The 12,501-nt window shown below is 40.8% G+C and overlaps 1 protein-coding gene across 1 annotated transcript in view; it reads left to right on the forward strand.

The window, feature by feature from the left end:
• The first annotated feature begins 3,848 nt into the window (after positions 1-3,848).
• The window catches only part of grapa (GRB2 related adaptor protein a), a 31,050-nt gene continuing 22,397 nt past the window's right edge, over positions 3,849-12,501 (forward strand). Inside the window, exons 1-3 of the mRNA XM_080510865.1 lie at positions 3,849-3,976; positions 10,284-10,381; positions 11,407-11,526. Of these exons, the coding sequence (XP_080366991.1) occupies positions 3,899-3,976; positions 10,284-10,381; positions 11,407-11,526 (296 nt within the window). The 5' untranslated portion in view covers positions 3,849-3,898. The remainder of the gene's footprint in view (positions 3,977-10,283; positions 10,382-11,406; positions 11,527-12,501) is intronic.

Raw genomic sequence — 12,501 nt, forward strand, 5'->3', positions numbered from 1 at the left:
ACACACACACACACACACCTGCTCATCTATTTCATGCCCTCTGCATCACTGCCCTTAACAGGATAGAGTGTTTGTGTCACTCAAGCAGAAAAATGCACAAGGCTGCATACTAGATGAGCCTGTGTTTTATGTGCTGTGACAGACATGCACCACCACTGTAGCAAAATTAAAGAATGGATGTCAGTTAATAGTGAAAAAAAAAAAAAAAAAAGGACAATATCAAGACTTTGAATCGTCATTCTCATTTTATCATCAAGAAATGAAATGTCTCACGGTGTATAGACAGCTGATGTTACGCAATGGTGGTAAGGCCAGTTCATAAAAGTTTTAACCTGCCATTTCAAACATCTGCTGCTATATTTGCTAGAAAAGGACAGAGGAAGTGATGCAAGTGCATCAGCTGAGTGGCTCGAACAACAAAATGTGAGCAGAGAGTAACGCTGTGACTGAGACGACGAAGAAGAGAGCCACCTACATACCCTCAAACTCAACAAACTGAAAAAAACCCAAACCAAAACAACGAAAAGAAACTCAAATATCACCAATTCTGTTTGAAAAGTGAAGATGACACATAAATGCAAAAGTAAAAGAAAAGTATCACACATTTGAATATGTGAATGATTTTAAAAAAAAACATGTTTCCACTGGAATGTTGGTCTGTGCAATGATTTGAAAGATTTTGTTTAATGTCAATGATTTGTGTATACATTTCAAAAGAAACGTTAGAAATTAATGCTATGTGCATCTCACTAAAAAAAAGTGAGGCTCCAGACTGGATATCAGCTTTTGTGCTGAAAAGCAGTTCCACTTCCTCTTCTTCTGTTTTTCTAACACCACACATATGTAGCCCTCCTCTCTTCCTCCTGCAGCCCGTCTTCTCATGGTTGAGTCAAGCTGCCATCTGACCGGGGATTTCCTGGTCAGCTCATTCTAAAGAAACCACAGTCACAGCTTTGCTTCTGTTTCCTGCTTTGTCTCATTATCTTTTTTTTTTCTTCTCTATCTACGATTTGTCTCCCCTTGTCTTTGACATGTAACCAAAACTGAACCCTTTGGCAACATTTCTGGCACCTAATGTGATTGTTGCATTGTTTTGGAGGGAAGACATTTTTCATGACACTTCCTGTTTCCTAGCACACACAACAATCCAGAATCTCATTTAATGGATGTGTTTATTAACCCTTTTACACAATTGCTAACACACATTTCTTGAAACTGCGAATGCAAAACACAGATTCCAAGAAGAAGATTTCATGACATATACACATCTGTTAACATCCATACATTGAGATTAAAATCAGTTTATAGACCTGGTTAAGATATGATACATTCAAAGTTTACAAAAAGCTTTGCCTAACATTCAACTCGACTGTGATTTTCAATTTCACTGGCACATGATCAGTGTTTTCTCTCAGGTTTGATCCCGACTGCCCCCTTAATCCACTTCAGGATTGCGTTATGAAGGGCATCCGACCTAAAACTTGCACCAAGTCATTAAGGATCCACTGTGGTGACACCAAAGGGCAGCAGCAGGAACAAGATAATCAATTCTCAGCTTTTTGCCAAACCGTGTCGTTCCAGGATTTGATGAGAGGAATCTATGGCAGAAGCCAAACATTGAAGGATTGTTTGATTCAAACAGAAATGGTTCCACTTCTAAGAAAACTGGCACGGGCCCAGTTCACGACACAAACAGGATGCTCTTCCTGCTTCTTATCCCGCTGTATGCGACCAAACAACACAACCAAAAGGCTGCGCAGGACTGTGAGAGGTTGCTGTGTGCTGTAGCCCCAACCTGCCCTGCCACTGGAAAAGTCAACAATTACCTTTTAGCAACTATGAGTGTTGGATTACTTCCAAACTGTCCAGAACTATGGAACATTGATAAAATTATGTTACGATCATTCTTTCTTTTCTATATCATGAATAAAGATATAGATATAGTTTGACTGTCAAACTTACAGAAAACATGCTCACCACCAGAATTAGGTAATTATATTACCCAGTGTCCTGTAGTGTTGCTTCCACATAAAAGCAAAGGTGACGATTTCAGTGGAATTTGTTATATTTACAGACTTTTCTAAAAAGAAGATGAGGCTTTTTTTTTAAGCTTGTTCAATGTAGTTTTCTCTTTTTGCAATCCCCACAATGTTTTTATATTGTCAGCTCGACATAATGTTGTTAATTTAAAATGCTACTACACTCCTCAGAGCCAGAAGTTAGTCTCTATAATGAGCTCTAATGGTTATTGTAATTACTACAAAAGGGAAGCAGGGTAAACGGTTTAATGAGTGAAAAAAGTCTTCGAAGGCAAGATGGGGATGACTTTAGAAAGCAGAGAAAACACTGCTAACGATAATACTCACAATTTTTTTCTATTAGAGTGACACCATTTGAAGTGAATGAATGACTGAGTATCAGAAACCAGAGTGACAAAATGATGAAGGTTGTCAGATTTTTTTTATTTTATTTTGTTTTTAAGTTGAAGTTTCTTCAAATAGATCTGCACACAGATGGATCATGGGATCAAACCTGAACATAACTCCTACCAGGGCCTTGCACTTTTACCTCGGGATCAATAAAATAAGCTTTAAATTAAAATAAATGTTTAGTGTTTTGGTTCAAAGAAGAAATTTGATTTATTTTGCTAAACTGAACAACATAAGCATTTCATTTTACCTACTGTACTCTGCAGCACCTCTGGTACTGTGGAATAGAAGACAGCAGTTGACGTGAGTTGGGAGAGATTATGATAGCTGTCTGCTGCTGCTGTCAGACACTGACAATATGTTGCAAAATTTCACATTATGATTCAACACTCATGGTAAATGTTTTCTTCTTTCATCTTGGAAACATTCTCACGGTTGCCTGGAAATCCTTTCTGGCATTTTGATGTGTGAGAAAAAAAAAGTGCACTGTCGTTCCAACAGACGCCTCTTCAGGGCAACCCTGATGCCTCACAAATGTGAAATCGTAATGCAATATACAGCACATGTGCAAACAGGGACATCGAGAGAGGACAGTTTTCCTAAAAGGAGAAATGAGCTCGTTTTGTTACGTCAGATTGAATTCTATCAACTGGCTTGTTTTTTTCTTTAATTGAAATCCTTTCATATGATATGATTTTCCTCTGTGTCTTTCATGGTATACTGACCTCAACTAATGATTACATTTTCAGGTGACACAGGTGATACAGTCGTCAAGTGTGAAATTGCGAAATGACAAACCTGCTCTCGATTTTCTCACCGAAAGGTGCGAAGACTTAAGCATGTTCACAGTGACAGAAGCTTCCATCCAAACCACACACACACACACACACACACACACACACACACACACACACACACACACACACACACACACACACACACACACACACACACACACACACACACACACACACACACACACACACACACCTTCCACTAGCGGAAGCCACATTGAGCATGTAAGACAAATATATACACAGGAAGTGCCTCCCACTCTCTTGCCCTTACTTGTGCTCTCTCTCTCTCTCTCTCTCTCTCTCTCTCTCTCTCTCTCTCTCTCTCTCTCTCTCTCTCTCTCTCTCTCTCTCTCTCTTTCCCTCCCTGCATGTTACTCATGGCAGTGTGTTGCTGAGCAGCAGCCAGTCGTGCTTTTCCCCGCGCCGAGCTCACTCTCTCCTCTCTCATCCTGTGCTGCGACTCCCTCATACATTCTGTTGCTCAGCAGACAGAGAAAGACCTCTCTTCTTTCACTCCTCTCTCCCCTAATTCTCTGTTATTCCCCTTATCACCCTTACTCCTTTTTCCACATTCCGACCCCTTGCTGCCCCCGCCCCTGTGACAGGGGCATTAGTGGGGGTCCCAGCGTGTGTGTGTGTGTTTGAGTGAGTGTGAGTCCTGGGGGGTTCAGTATGGAAGCAGTGGCTTTGTATACGTTTCGTGCCACAGAGAGCGATGAACTCAGTTTCAACAAGGGAGACTTGCTCAAGGTAAGATACTTTTTTCACTTTTTATCTATCTATTTATCTATCTATCTATCTATCTATCTATCTATCTATCTATCTATCTATCTATCTATCTATCTATCTATCTATCTATCTATCTATCTAGTTCTTAGTGCACGTGTAACGGTATCAGAACAGTGGACCAATTGATCACCCACCTTTCACTTTTCTCTCTGCCTCCACTGTGCTAATTACAACAATTATAACTTTTATGTCTGACAGCTCTCTCCACTCTGTATCCAGGTGCTGCTGCTGCTTATTAAAGACAGATTAGTGTGAACATCCAGCCATGCATGAACGTACCTGGTAGACGAGGCAGTACAGAACAGTCAGCTGTGAAAACTCTTTGGTAGTGAATGAATCTTGCAAATGTTAACCCAATAGAGAGAAACCTTTGAATATTTTATGATATCAATCTGGCTTTCTTTTGTTGAGTTAAAGATTAAAAACACACACATTTAAGATGGAACCAGCAGTTGCTTAGTTTCATTTAGCCTGGAAACAGGAAGTAGTCTCAAGCTTCACTCTTTAAAGGTGACAATATCCAGTTAACAGCTCTTGTAAAACTCGGTATCATGTTGTAGCTCATTTTTTTAATCCCAACTGAACAAGATCACTAAAAGCAGTCATTTTGATACAGATTTTTTTTTTTAATGTTCAGACTTTGTTGGTTGCCGTCAACTCATCCTAGTCAAGACATAACGTGACGCGTAATGCTTCCTGCCATGGCAGTAATTAACACCATCACCTCACAGCAAGCTGGGGTGGGTTTAGAATTTCAAGTTTTGTTCTCACATCCATATCATTGGACCAAAAGATGTATAAAAAGCACAAGCCAGCCAGGAACTGTGATGTACACAACATTCTGTGAATTATCTTTTACATCCATTGTGATAAACTGTGACGGTACGGCACTTCTGAAGTCTGTCACGTCCTGTGGTTGCCTTGTTTCAAACTCTTTGACCGTTCTGACTCCAATCAAACTACAATGATCTTTAAATGAACAACACCGGAGAACTGAGCTGGTGAGCCGCTTCAAGGCTTCAAGCTGACTCAGTGAGCTTGTTGTGAGGAGGATACTGTCAAAATCAGACCTTGAAATGATTATCCATGCTTTCATTTCGTCTCGCCTCGATTATTGCAATTCCATTTTCACTATCTTCAATAAGACCGGCCTCGGCAGGCTTCAGGTCATACAAAATTCAGCTGCAAGACTTTTGACAGGTTCGCCCGAACAGTCCACTTCACCCCCATTTGATCAAATCTTCATTAGCTCCCAGTCAAATTTCAAATTGAATTTGAAATATGAATTCTCATGTTCCTGCTGTTACATAGTCAGGCCCCTCAGTACTTTGTGGACATGCTGTGCCCCTACACCTCAGGGCACACCCTCTGATCTTCAGGACAGAGTCTCCTGAAGGTCCCTTTAAAACCAGGGAGGACCGATCTTTTCAGGCTGTAGCCTCCAGGCTATGGAACGACTTGCCCCTGTCCCTCTGCACACTCGATTCCACAAGCTCTTTTAAAAAGCACTTGGAGACATTTTTAATTTAAGAACGCGTTGAGCTAAATATTTCTCTCACTTTTACTGTATTTTATGAAATTTGCTTGTTTTATTTTCTTGCACCCATTCTATGCACAGCACAAAACCACTTTATAAATAAGCTTTACTGACTTATTTACTTGTGCGGGGATGCAGCTATCATACTTCCACAAACAAAACCACTCCAATTCAAGTATGAAGTATATTTGCCCGGAGTTGTGATGAACTGGTGATCTGACCAGGGGTCACCAGCTCCATCCTCCACTCCATTGATCCAGGCAGCTGATATAAGAGATGACTGGACGGATAATTCCCCACATAGAAATGAAAACATGTCATCTTCAGGCAAGCAATTATTCCCATTGCCAATTTGTTGGCCAAGCCAGGATAACTGTCTCCTGGCTAAGGATTTAGTAACAATATTCCATCCGTCCACATGAAACTTAATTAGCATGTCTTAAAACTAAAGCTGAGATCTGGCCCAACCTTTCAGCAGCTTGCATAATGCTTTGTTTTTTTTCCCCTTCCTGATGGATAACAGGCCAAACGCAGCATTGAAATAGTTTCTGCACAGCTGGAAATTACCGTAGTAGAAAATTGTCCCCCTAAGACATCTGCGGTAAACCTCAGAATTACAGAGAATGCGCTTTAGAGTGTGGCACCAGCGGACAAATCCAGGACTGAACACACTGGGAGATCGTTTTCTATAACTGGATTGTGGGTCAGGTCAAACTGTGTGACTGAGGTGGTTGTCTGTTTTCATCAAGATAGTGCTATTTACAGCTGATTTTGTTCTCTGAAAGGGATTTAAAAGCATTTTGTTGCTCATATATATTCACCTAAAGCCGATTGTAATCTGCCATTTATATAAAGCTGAGTGTCTGTGTGTAAAACGGCCAACGTGACGCTTCCTTGTGTTTTGATATAAGCAATTAGCAGTTACACTCAGATTTTATGCTAAGTTATGCATTTATGGATGCAGGGATGCACTTGCACTACCGAAACTGGGACCAACACTAAAAACGCTGCAGAGTTTACGTGCCACACGCTCTCTGCTCCTGCTGGGATAAATGGCTGTCTTGTCTCTCTGGCTACAACTCTGGTTCAGACTGGGGTCAAACCGCACTTTTAAATAAGTTTTCACTTCTTTTTATTTTTACATTTCCTCTTTAAAGCTTTACATCCCTATATTGACTCGTAATTTTAACAATAAACCACAAGCTTTCGAGCTGAAACACTTACTTTAGGGACAGATTTTTCACAGCTTGTTGCCAACGTGGACGAGAGCAGAAACGTCTGTGTGTAAATCTACTGGGGTGCATTGTTGTTCATGTCTAATTGTGCAGCAGCCATGTGGAACTGGATCAATCAGACTGAGTGGAGTGTTGACTCATAAAGAAATGATAAAAATAGCTTCATAGAGGGAATAGAAAAGTTGTGAGCTGGAAGACAGTTTGGATAAGTTTTTACTCCCGTGTGATTGGCTTTCTCAAACCGTGACTGAAGGCTCCTGCAGATGGTTTTAACACTGCTATAACTTTCGTACCTGCATAGACTTCATAAATGTGTGTGTGACAGTAAGTTTGATATCACAGTGTTGCCCTGCACAGAATTAGAGCTATAACGTATTTCAATATTCTGTAAATCATTTATGGTCCGCGCTGTCAGGAAACAAAGTGAACTGGGCATAAACTCTCCTTTGTGGTAGCATTTATGTTCCTAGACAACGTTAGTACGATAGTCACGTCATTTTCTTCCACAGTTCTACTGTTTGCTCTAAAATTTGAATATATATATTTATATTTTTTTAGTAACAACATTGGCTGTTCACATGCCAGACTGGACCTCTATCTGGCCTCATTAAACATTTTAAGTCCAGTTTTTGCAGTCAGCTGCCATTTTTGTGTTGTAAATTCTCTATTAATTTCAACACTCAACACCTCCATTTCATAAAAAAAAAACACAATTAGATGTTATTCATATGTAATGGAAATTTCTTGGAGCAACCGACTGACCTAAACATATAATATTTCAAAACTTATAATACAAATAAATCTTTAAATAGCTAAATAGGCTAACATTAGATCATTACATCACTGGATGTGTTAATGTCCTGCAAAAACAGAGGATGGAAAACACTTTTCCATCAGAAAAGTGATACTCTTTAGTTGTAGTTGATTACTGAATGTGGGCACACATGGTTGTTTCCCCATTTTGAGGGTAAATGTTGTAATTATGTAAAATTTATCAGGAGTCACAGGTGAATCATTATGGCAATGATTGTGTTCAAACGTCAACAATCTTCTGTGTACAGATTTAAAAGGATTTAAACGGAGCATAATTTAGAATGCGTGCCCCAAATGAATAATTCACATCTAATATTGGACATGCTCAACATTCAAAACAGCTGGATCAAACAGTGCTATAAGATACAGTGAGCTGTGTTACTGTTACATAACCGCTTCACTTACTTAATTCCTCAAAATCAGAAAACAATTTAAAAGTAGACATGAATTTTGAGTTTTCTCTTCAAGTTGAGATATTGTGTCTTTTATGAAAAAAGTTTGATAAAAGTTATCCAACTAGAATGTTTGGTTTTTTTTTTCCTCATAATACTTCATGCACATTTTTTTGAATAATGTCAGTAGCTCCTGGAAACAATAAAATTAAAACAGCATAGCAAGAGACTGACACAAAGCGGAACGGATGAGGAGAGAGGGTATTTTTAATGTTTTTTTGCTTCAAACTGTGCTTAGTAAAGTTAACATCTGTGACTCATATATTCACAGAGCTAAATTAACTGAGGTTATGGAACAGTTGCTTCACTAAATGAGCAGACAAGAGAGAGAGAAAAAAATCCCCAACTGTGATCGTCCAGATTGCACGCCATCACGCTGTATTAAAATGTCTGAATCTGTTTCAAGATTCGTTGACGTCCGACACCGAAACCAGCGACTTATTAAGAGGGCAATCATTCTGGTCTGTGAGTGAGCTGCCGCTGATGCCATGAAGGGTAAACGATTTCCAACAGGTTTTAAAATGCGTGTACAACTGTGCAGTGAAACCACTGCAAGTAGGTGATGCATGAAATGAAGTTTAAAGGCAGACAGGAGAGAGGGCAGAAGTGACCGAGGCGCTCACCATCACAGTAAAGAGAGGGGATTAAACTCCTAAAAACATTGTAGTGATGAAATGTTCAGGGAAAATATTGTATTGACTGTGCAATTTGGAGATCAGTGTAATAGTTCCAGGCTGTATGAAAAGATTTATAAGCCCATGTTCATTTAATTAAGGAGTGCATTTGATTACTTGTTCGTTGAGGATATTGTAACTTAACTGCAATAAATATATAAAATAGACTTTCTGACCTCAAGATAACTTGCATGTTTGTGGCAAATAATATCTTTGTTTTAACAAAGAAAATTCTTATATTTACATTTATGGTGAGATTTATAAATACCTTATTTCTTATTTTATTTATGAAATTGCTTTAAACATAAATGTCAGTAAATGGGCTCAAATCAGCAGTTAAATAAGGTTTAAAACTACTTGTACTTTCCCTTCAGTATCTGTACAACTGCTCTTCCCATCTCTGAAGTTTTGTGAAAACAATGTGGCGAAGGCACAAAAGAGCGAGGCGGCTCAGCCCCGTCTGGAAGATAAGGTATATAAGAGGTTTATGAAAATGTGTCACTGCGGGCCAGGCAGAATAAACAAAACAACATCCAAAAAATATCAAAATGACAAGGCACGTCACAGCTGGATTAGAATACAAAAATGACGAATGAACATAAGCTGAGCATCAGGCAATGAGACCAGAGAGAAACAAACAGGTGAGCATTAAAGCAGGAAGCTATCGCTGTCTCTCATAATTACAGACTGTCTTCTGCCGCCCTTGTTTTCTCATGAGCTTCTCTAAAAGCTGCCAAAATAATAATAATCATTCTGATTACATGTCCCGGCTTTATTCAAAATGAAACTGAAGCCTGGAGCAAAGCAACCATAGCAAAAATGAGTAGCTGTCACTTGTTTGGTTTGTTTTTTGGTTTGTTTTTTGGTTTCCAGCCACGTATCCTGTTTTTGCAAGAATCCACTGAAATGCTGTGTTTTCAACAAGTAAAAGTGTGCTTTATTTTCAAGTTTAAGTCAACTCAACAAGTCAGTCTTCTATACAACTGTATACCGTGGTAATCCTTGGACAGGCCACCAGTGCAAACACACAGAGACAAAAAAAAAACAATTTAAAGTCATCAATTCACTTCAAATGCACATTTTTGCCCTGTGAGAAAAAACCCAAGGCATGTGTGGAAAATCCACACAAAAAAAGCCCACAAATGGACTCCATGTGGGAATATTTTCCCTGTCAAATCAGACTATAGTTGCATAAAATGAAGCAAAGTGTGTCAGCTCTTTTGATTACATAATCATGTTTGTGACATTTAGGTAAAATGGTCAGGTTAAGGTCACCCGTGTCTGCTGGCCATCATGTGTGTGAAGGCTTAATGTGGCATTTTGAACTTGCCAATATTCCCCTCCAATCGGAGGGAATTGAGGGCCACACTTCATTCAAGGATGGATGAGAGCCGCAGTCCCGGATAATAGAAGCGGGGAGGCCTGGCGAGGCGGCTGATGTACAGCGAGAGGGAGAGGGATGATGGTGGCCTTTCAACTTAAAGTAATAGCCTGCACCAACATCATTATGGGCAACATTTCATTTCTGTGCGTGTTTGTGTGTGTGTCTGCTTCCAGATCACAAACATGGAGGATGATCCCAACTGGTACACAGCTGAGCTCCTCAACAGGAAAGGCTTTGTGCCGAAAAACTACATCAACCTGCGGCCGCACGCGTAAGTTGAAACGCGCAGACACGTCTCGGTCTAATCTGGACAGCAGATGAAACACATTTCACACGTCCGGCACTGGTTTATCTGAGCAGCTCATCAGTGTGAGGATGTGTGCAGCATGCAGCTCCGGGCATTTTGCTGCTCTGCTTTGGACATCTGCACTCCGGCAGAAGGCTGCAATACCCAAAGGGACACACTCACTCCATCCCTTACGTAATCACGCATGATACAACTGTGTGTATGTGAGTGTGTGTTTGTGTTTACAGTGGAGCTGCTGGTACACTCTGTATCTCTATCAAATGGCCATACACCAGCTGGGCTGTGACAAACACTAAATTGACAACAAAGCCATTCCAGCGGCTCCAACTTAGTATCGAACGCTGACGCACAGTCCTATTGGAGATTTTAAACTCTTCTGGGTCAAGTTTGTTGCATCTTTGACCGTTTTCCATATAGTGCCTCTTACAGATTTTGTTCCAGGGCAATAGAATTAAAAAAAACAACAATCAATTGTGACCTCACTGAAAGCGTGCTATAATTTTTTGGAGGGGATGCGCTCTCTCTCCTCATTTGAGTCATCAAATCAAACTATTGTTGCAGGTTCACAAAAGCAGAATGCCATTTATGCTCGTCTAAGCAAGACTAATGAGCAAGAAATGAAATGAAAAATGACACTATTACTTACGCTTAGGCAGCTGACATCCGAAATGCAGCCGTTGGAAATATCAGTCTGTCTTAAAATAACTTCACAAATGTGTGAACTGTTTGTATTTTTTTTTCTTTCTGTCATCGCATCTCTTTCTTTTACTGTCCTGTCAGCATTCATCTCCTGTTTCAAGCTGCTGTGGTATGCAGAAACACACTCCTTTCTCATGTTGGGAGTGTGGAATTGTACTTGAGCTGCTCCACTAAACAAATACAGTTCATGCATAAACTAGTAACCCAACTGACCTCCTTCTTTCTTGCTCACTTAATTTTTTCTCTCTTTCTTCCCCCCCCCCCCCCCCCCCCCCCTGTTTGGCCTCCAGCTGGTTTGCCGGTCGTATATCTCGTGGCGTGGCAGAGAGTCGGCTCAGACACCGAGAGTGTGGAGCTTTCCTTGTCAGAGAGAGCGAGAGTGCTCCTGGAGAGTTTTCCATGTCCGTCAGGTACGGGATTATTACTCACACATGTACACATTACTGTAGGGTCCTCTTTTGCACTTGAAACTGCACGTTTACATTTCTATCCATACAAATACTCTTACACTTCCATTGCCTCTAATTGCTGCACGAAACATGTTTCCAGCGCCAATCCCTTTGATCTTATGCAGTCCAATTAAATCAGCCGATCTATCCAAACATATATCGTATGCCTTGTTTGCTTATGCATTCAAGGGTGTTTGTGTTTGTAGCATGCATGAGGGTGGCGTGAGATCAAAAGAGGAGGCGGTGGATGTGGGTTAGAGGATAAGGTGTGGGGTGGAGGGGTAAGAGGGAGGATCTGCAGCCCCTCTGGCCTGGTGTGAGTTAATCGTGTATAGCACACCGCAGCATCTGGAGCTGCTGATGGGGAGGATCGGTTGTCTTGTCAGTGGATGGCGGTCAAGAATGCAGCTGAGGCTTGGTGTTGTGCCCCGAGGAGGCGGGGGTGGGTGGTGTGTGTGTGTGGGGGGGGGGGGATGGGAGGTCCAGAGTTTGTGTTCTTGGTGAGGATCTGACGTGTTTGCCCCGGAAGAGGCTTCTGGGGCTATAACGGAGCCTGGATCAAATCAGTAGTTAATAATTGGAATTGTGGGTAGTTCTGTGGTCTGTGGAGAAATTGCCTGGGCACAAAAGGAAAGAAATAGGTTGTCTATATTAGGAACATCTGAAACCAAAAATTGCAAAGGAGGGAGCGAGGGGAAGCGAGGTGCTGCTTATAAAAAAAAAAAAAAGAAAAAAATGATTTGCCATGAGGAAGCAGAGCAGATTTGGATGTGTCTCGTTCTTTTTGGCTGTTTGTAGATGTCTTTCTGGCAGTTGTTGTTGGATGGTGTAGCAGCTTGAAAAATGGGTCAGGTGTTTGTGTAAGTCTTCAGAGCTGGTGTGTGGTTTTTTTTCCGGGCGCTGACAGGACTCTTGTCAGAGGAGACGTCCTGACAG

Source organism: Blennius ocellaris (assembly GCF_963422515.1).
Source record: "Blennius ocellaris genome assembly, chromosome: 16".
Taxonomy (NCBI): domain Eukaryota; kingdom Metazoa; phylum Chordata; class Actinopteri; order Blenniiformes; family Blenniidae; genus Blennius; species Blennius ocellaris.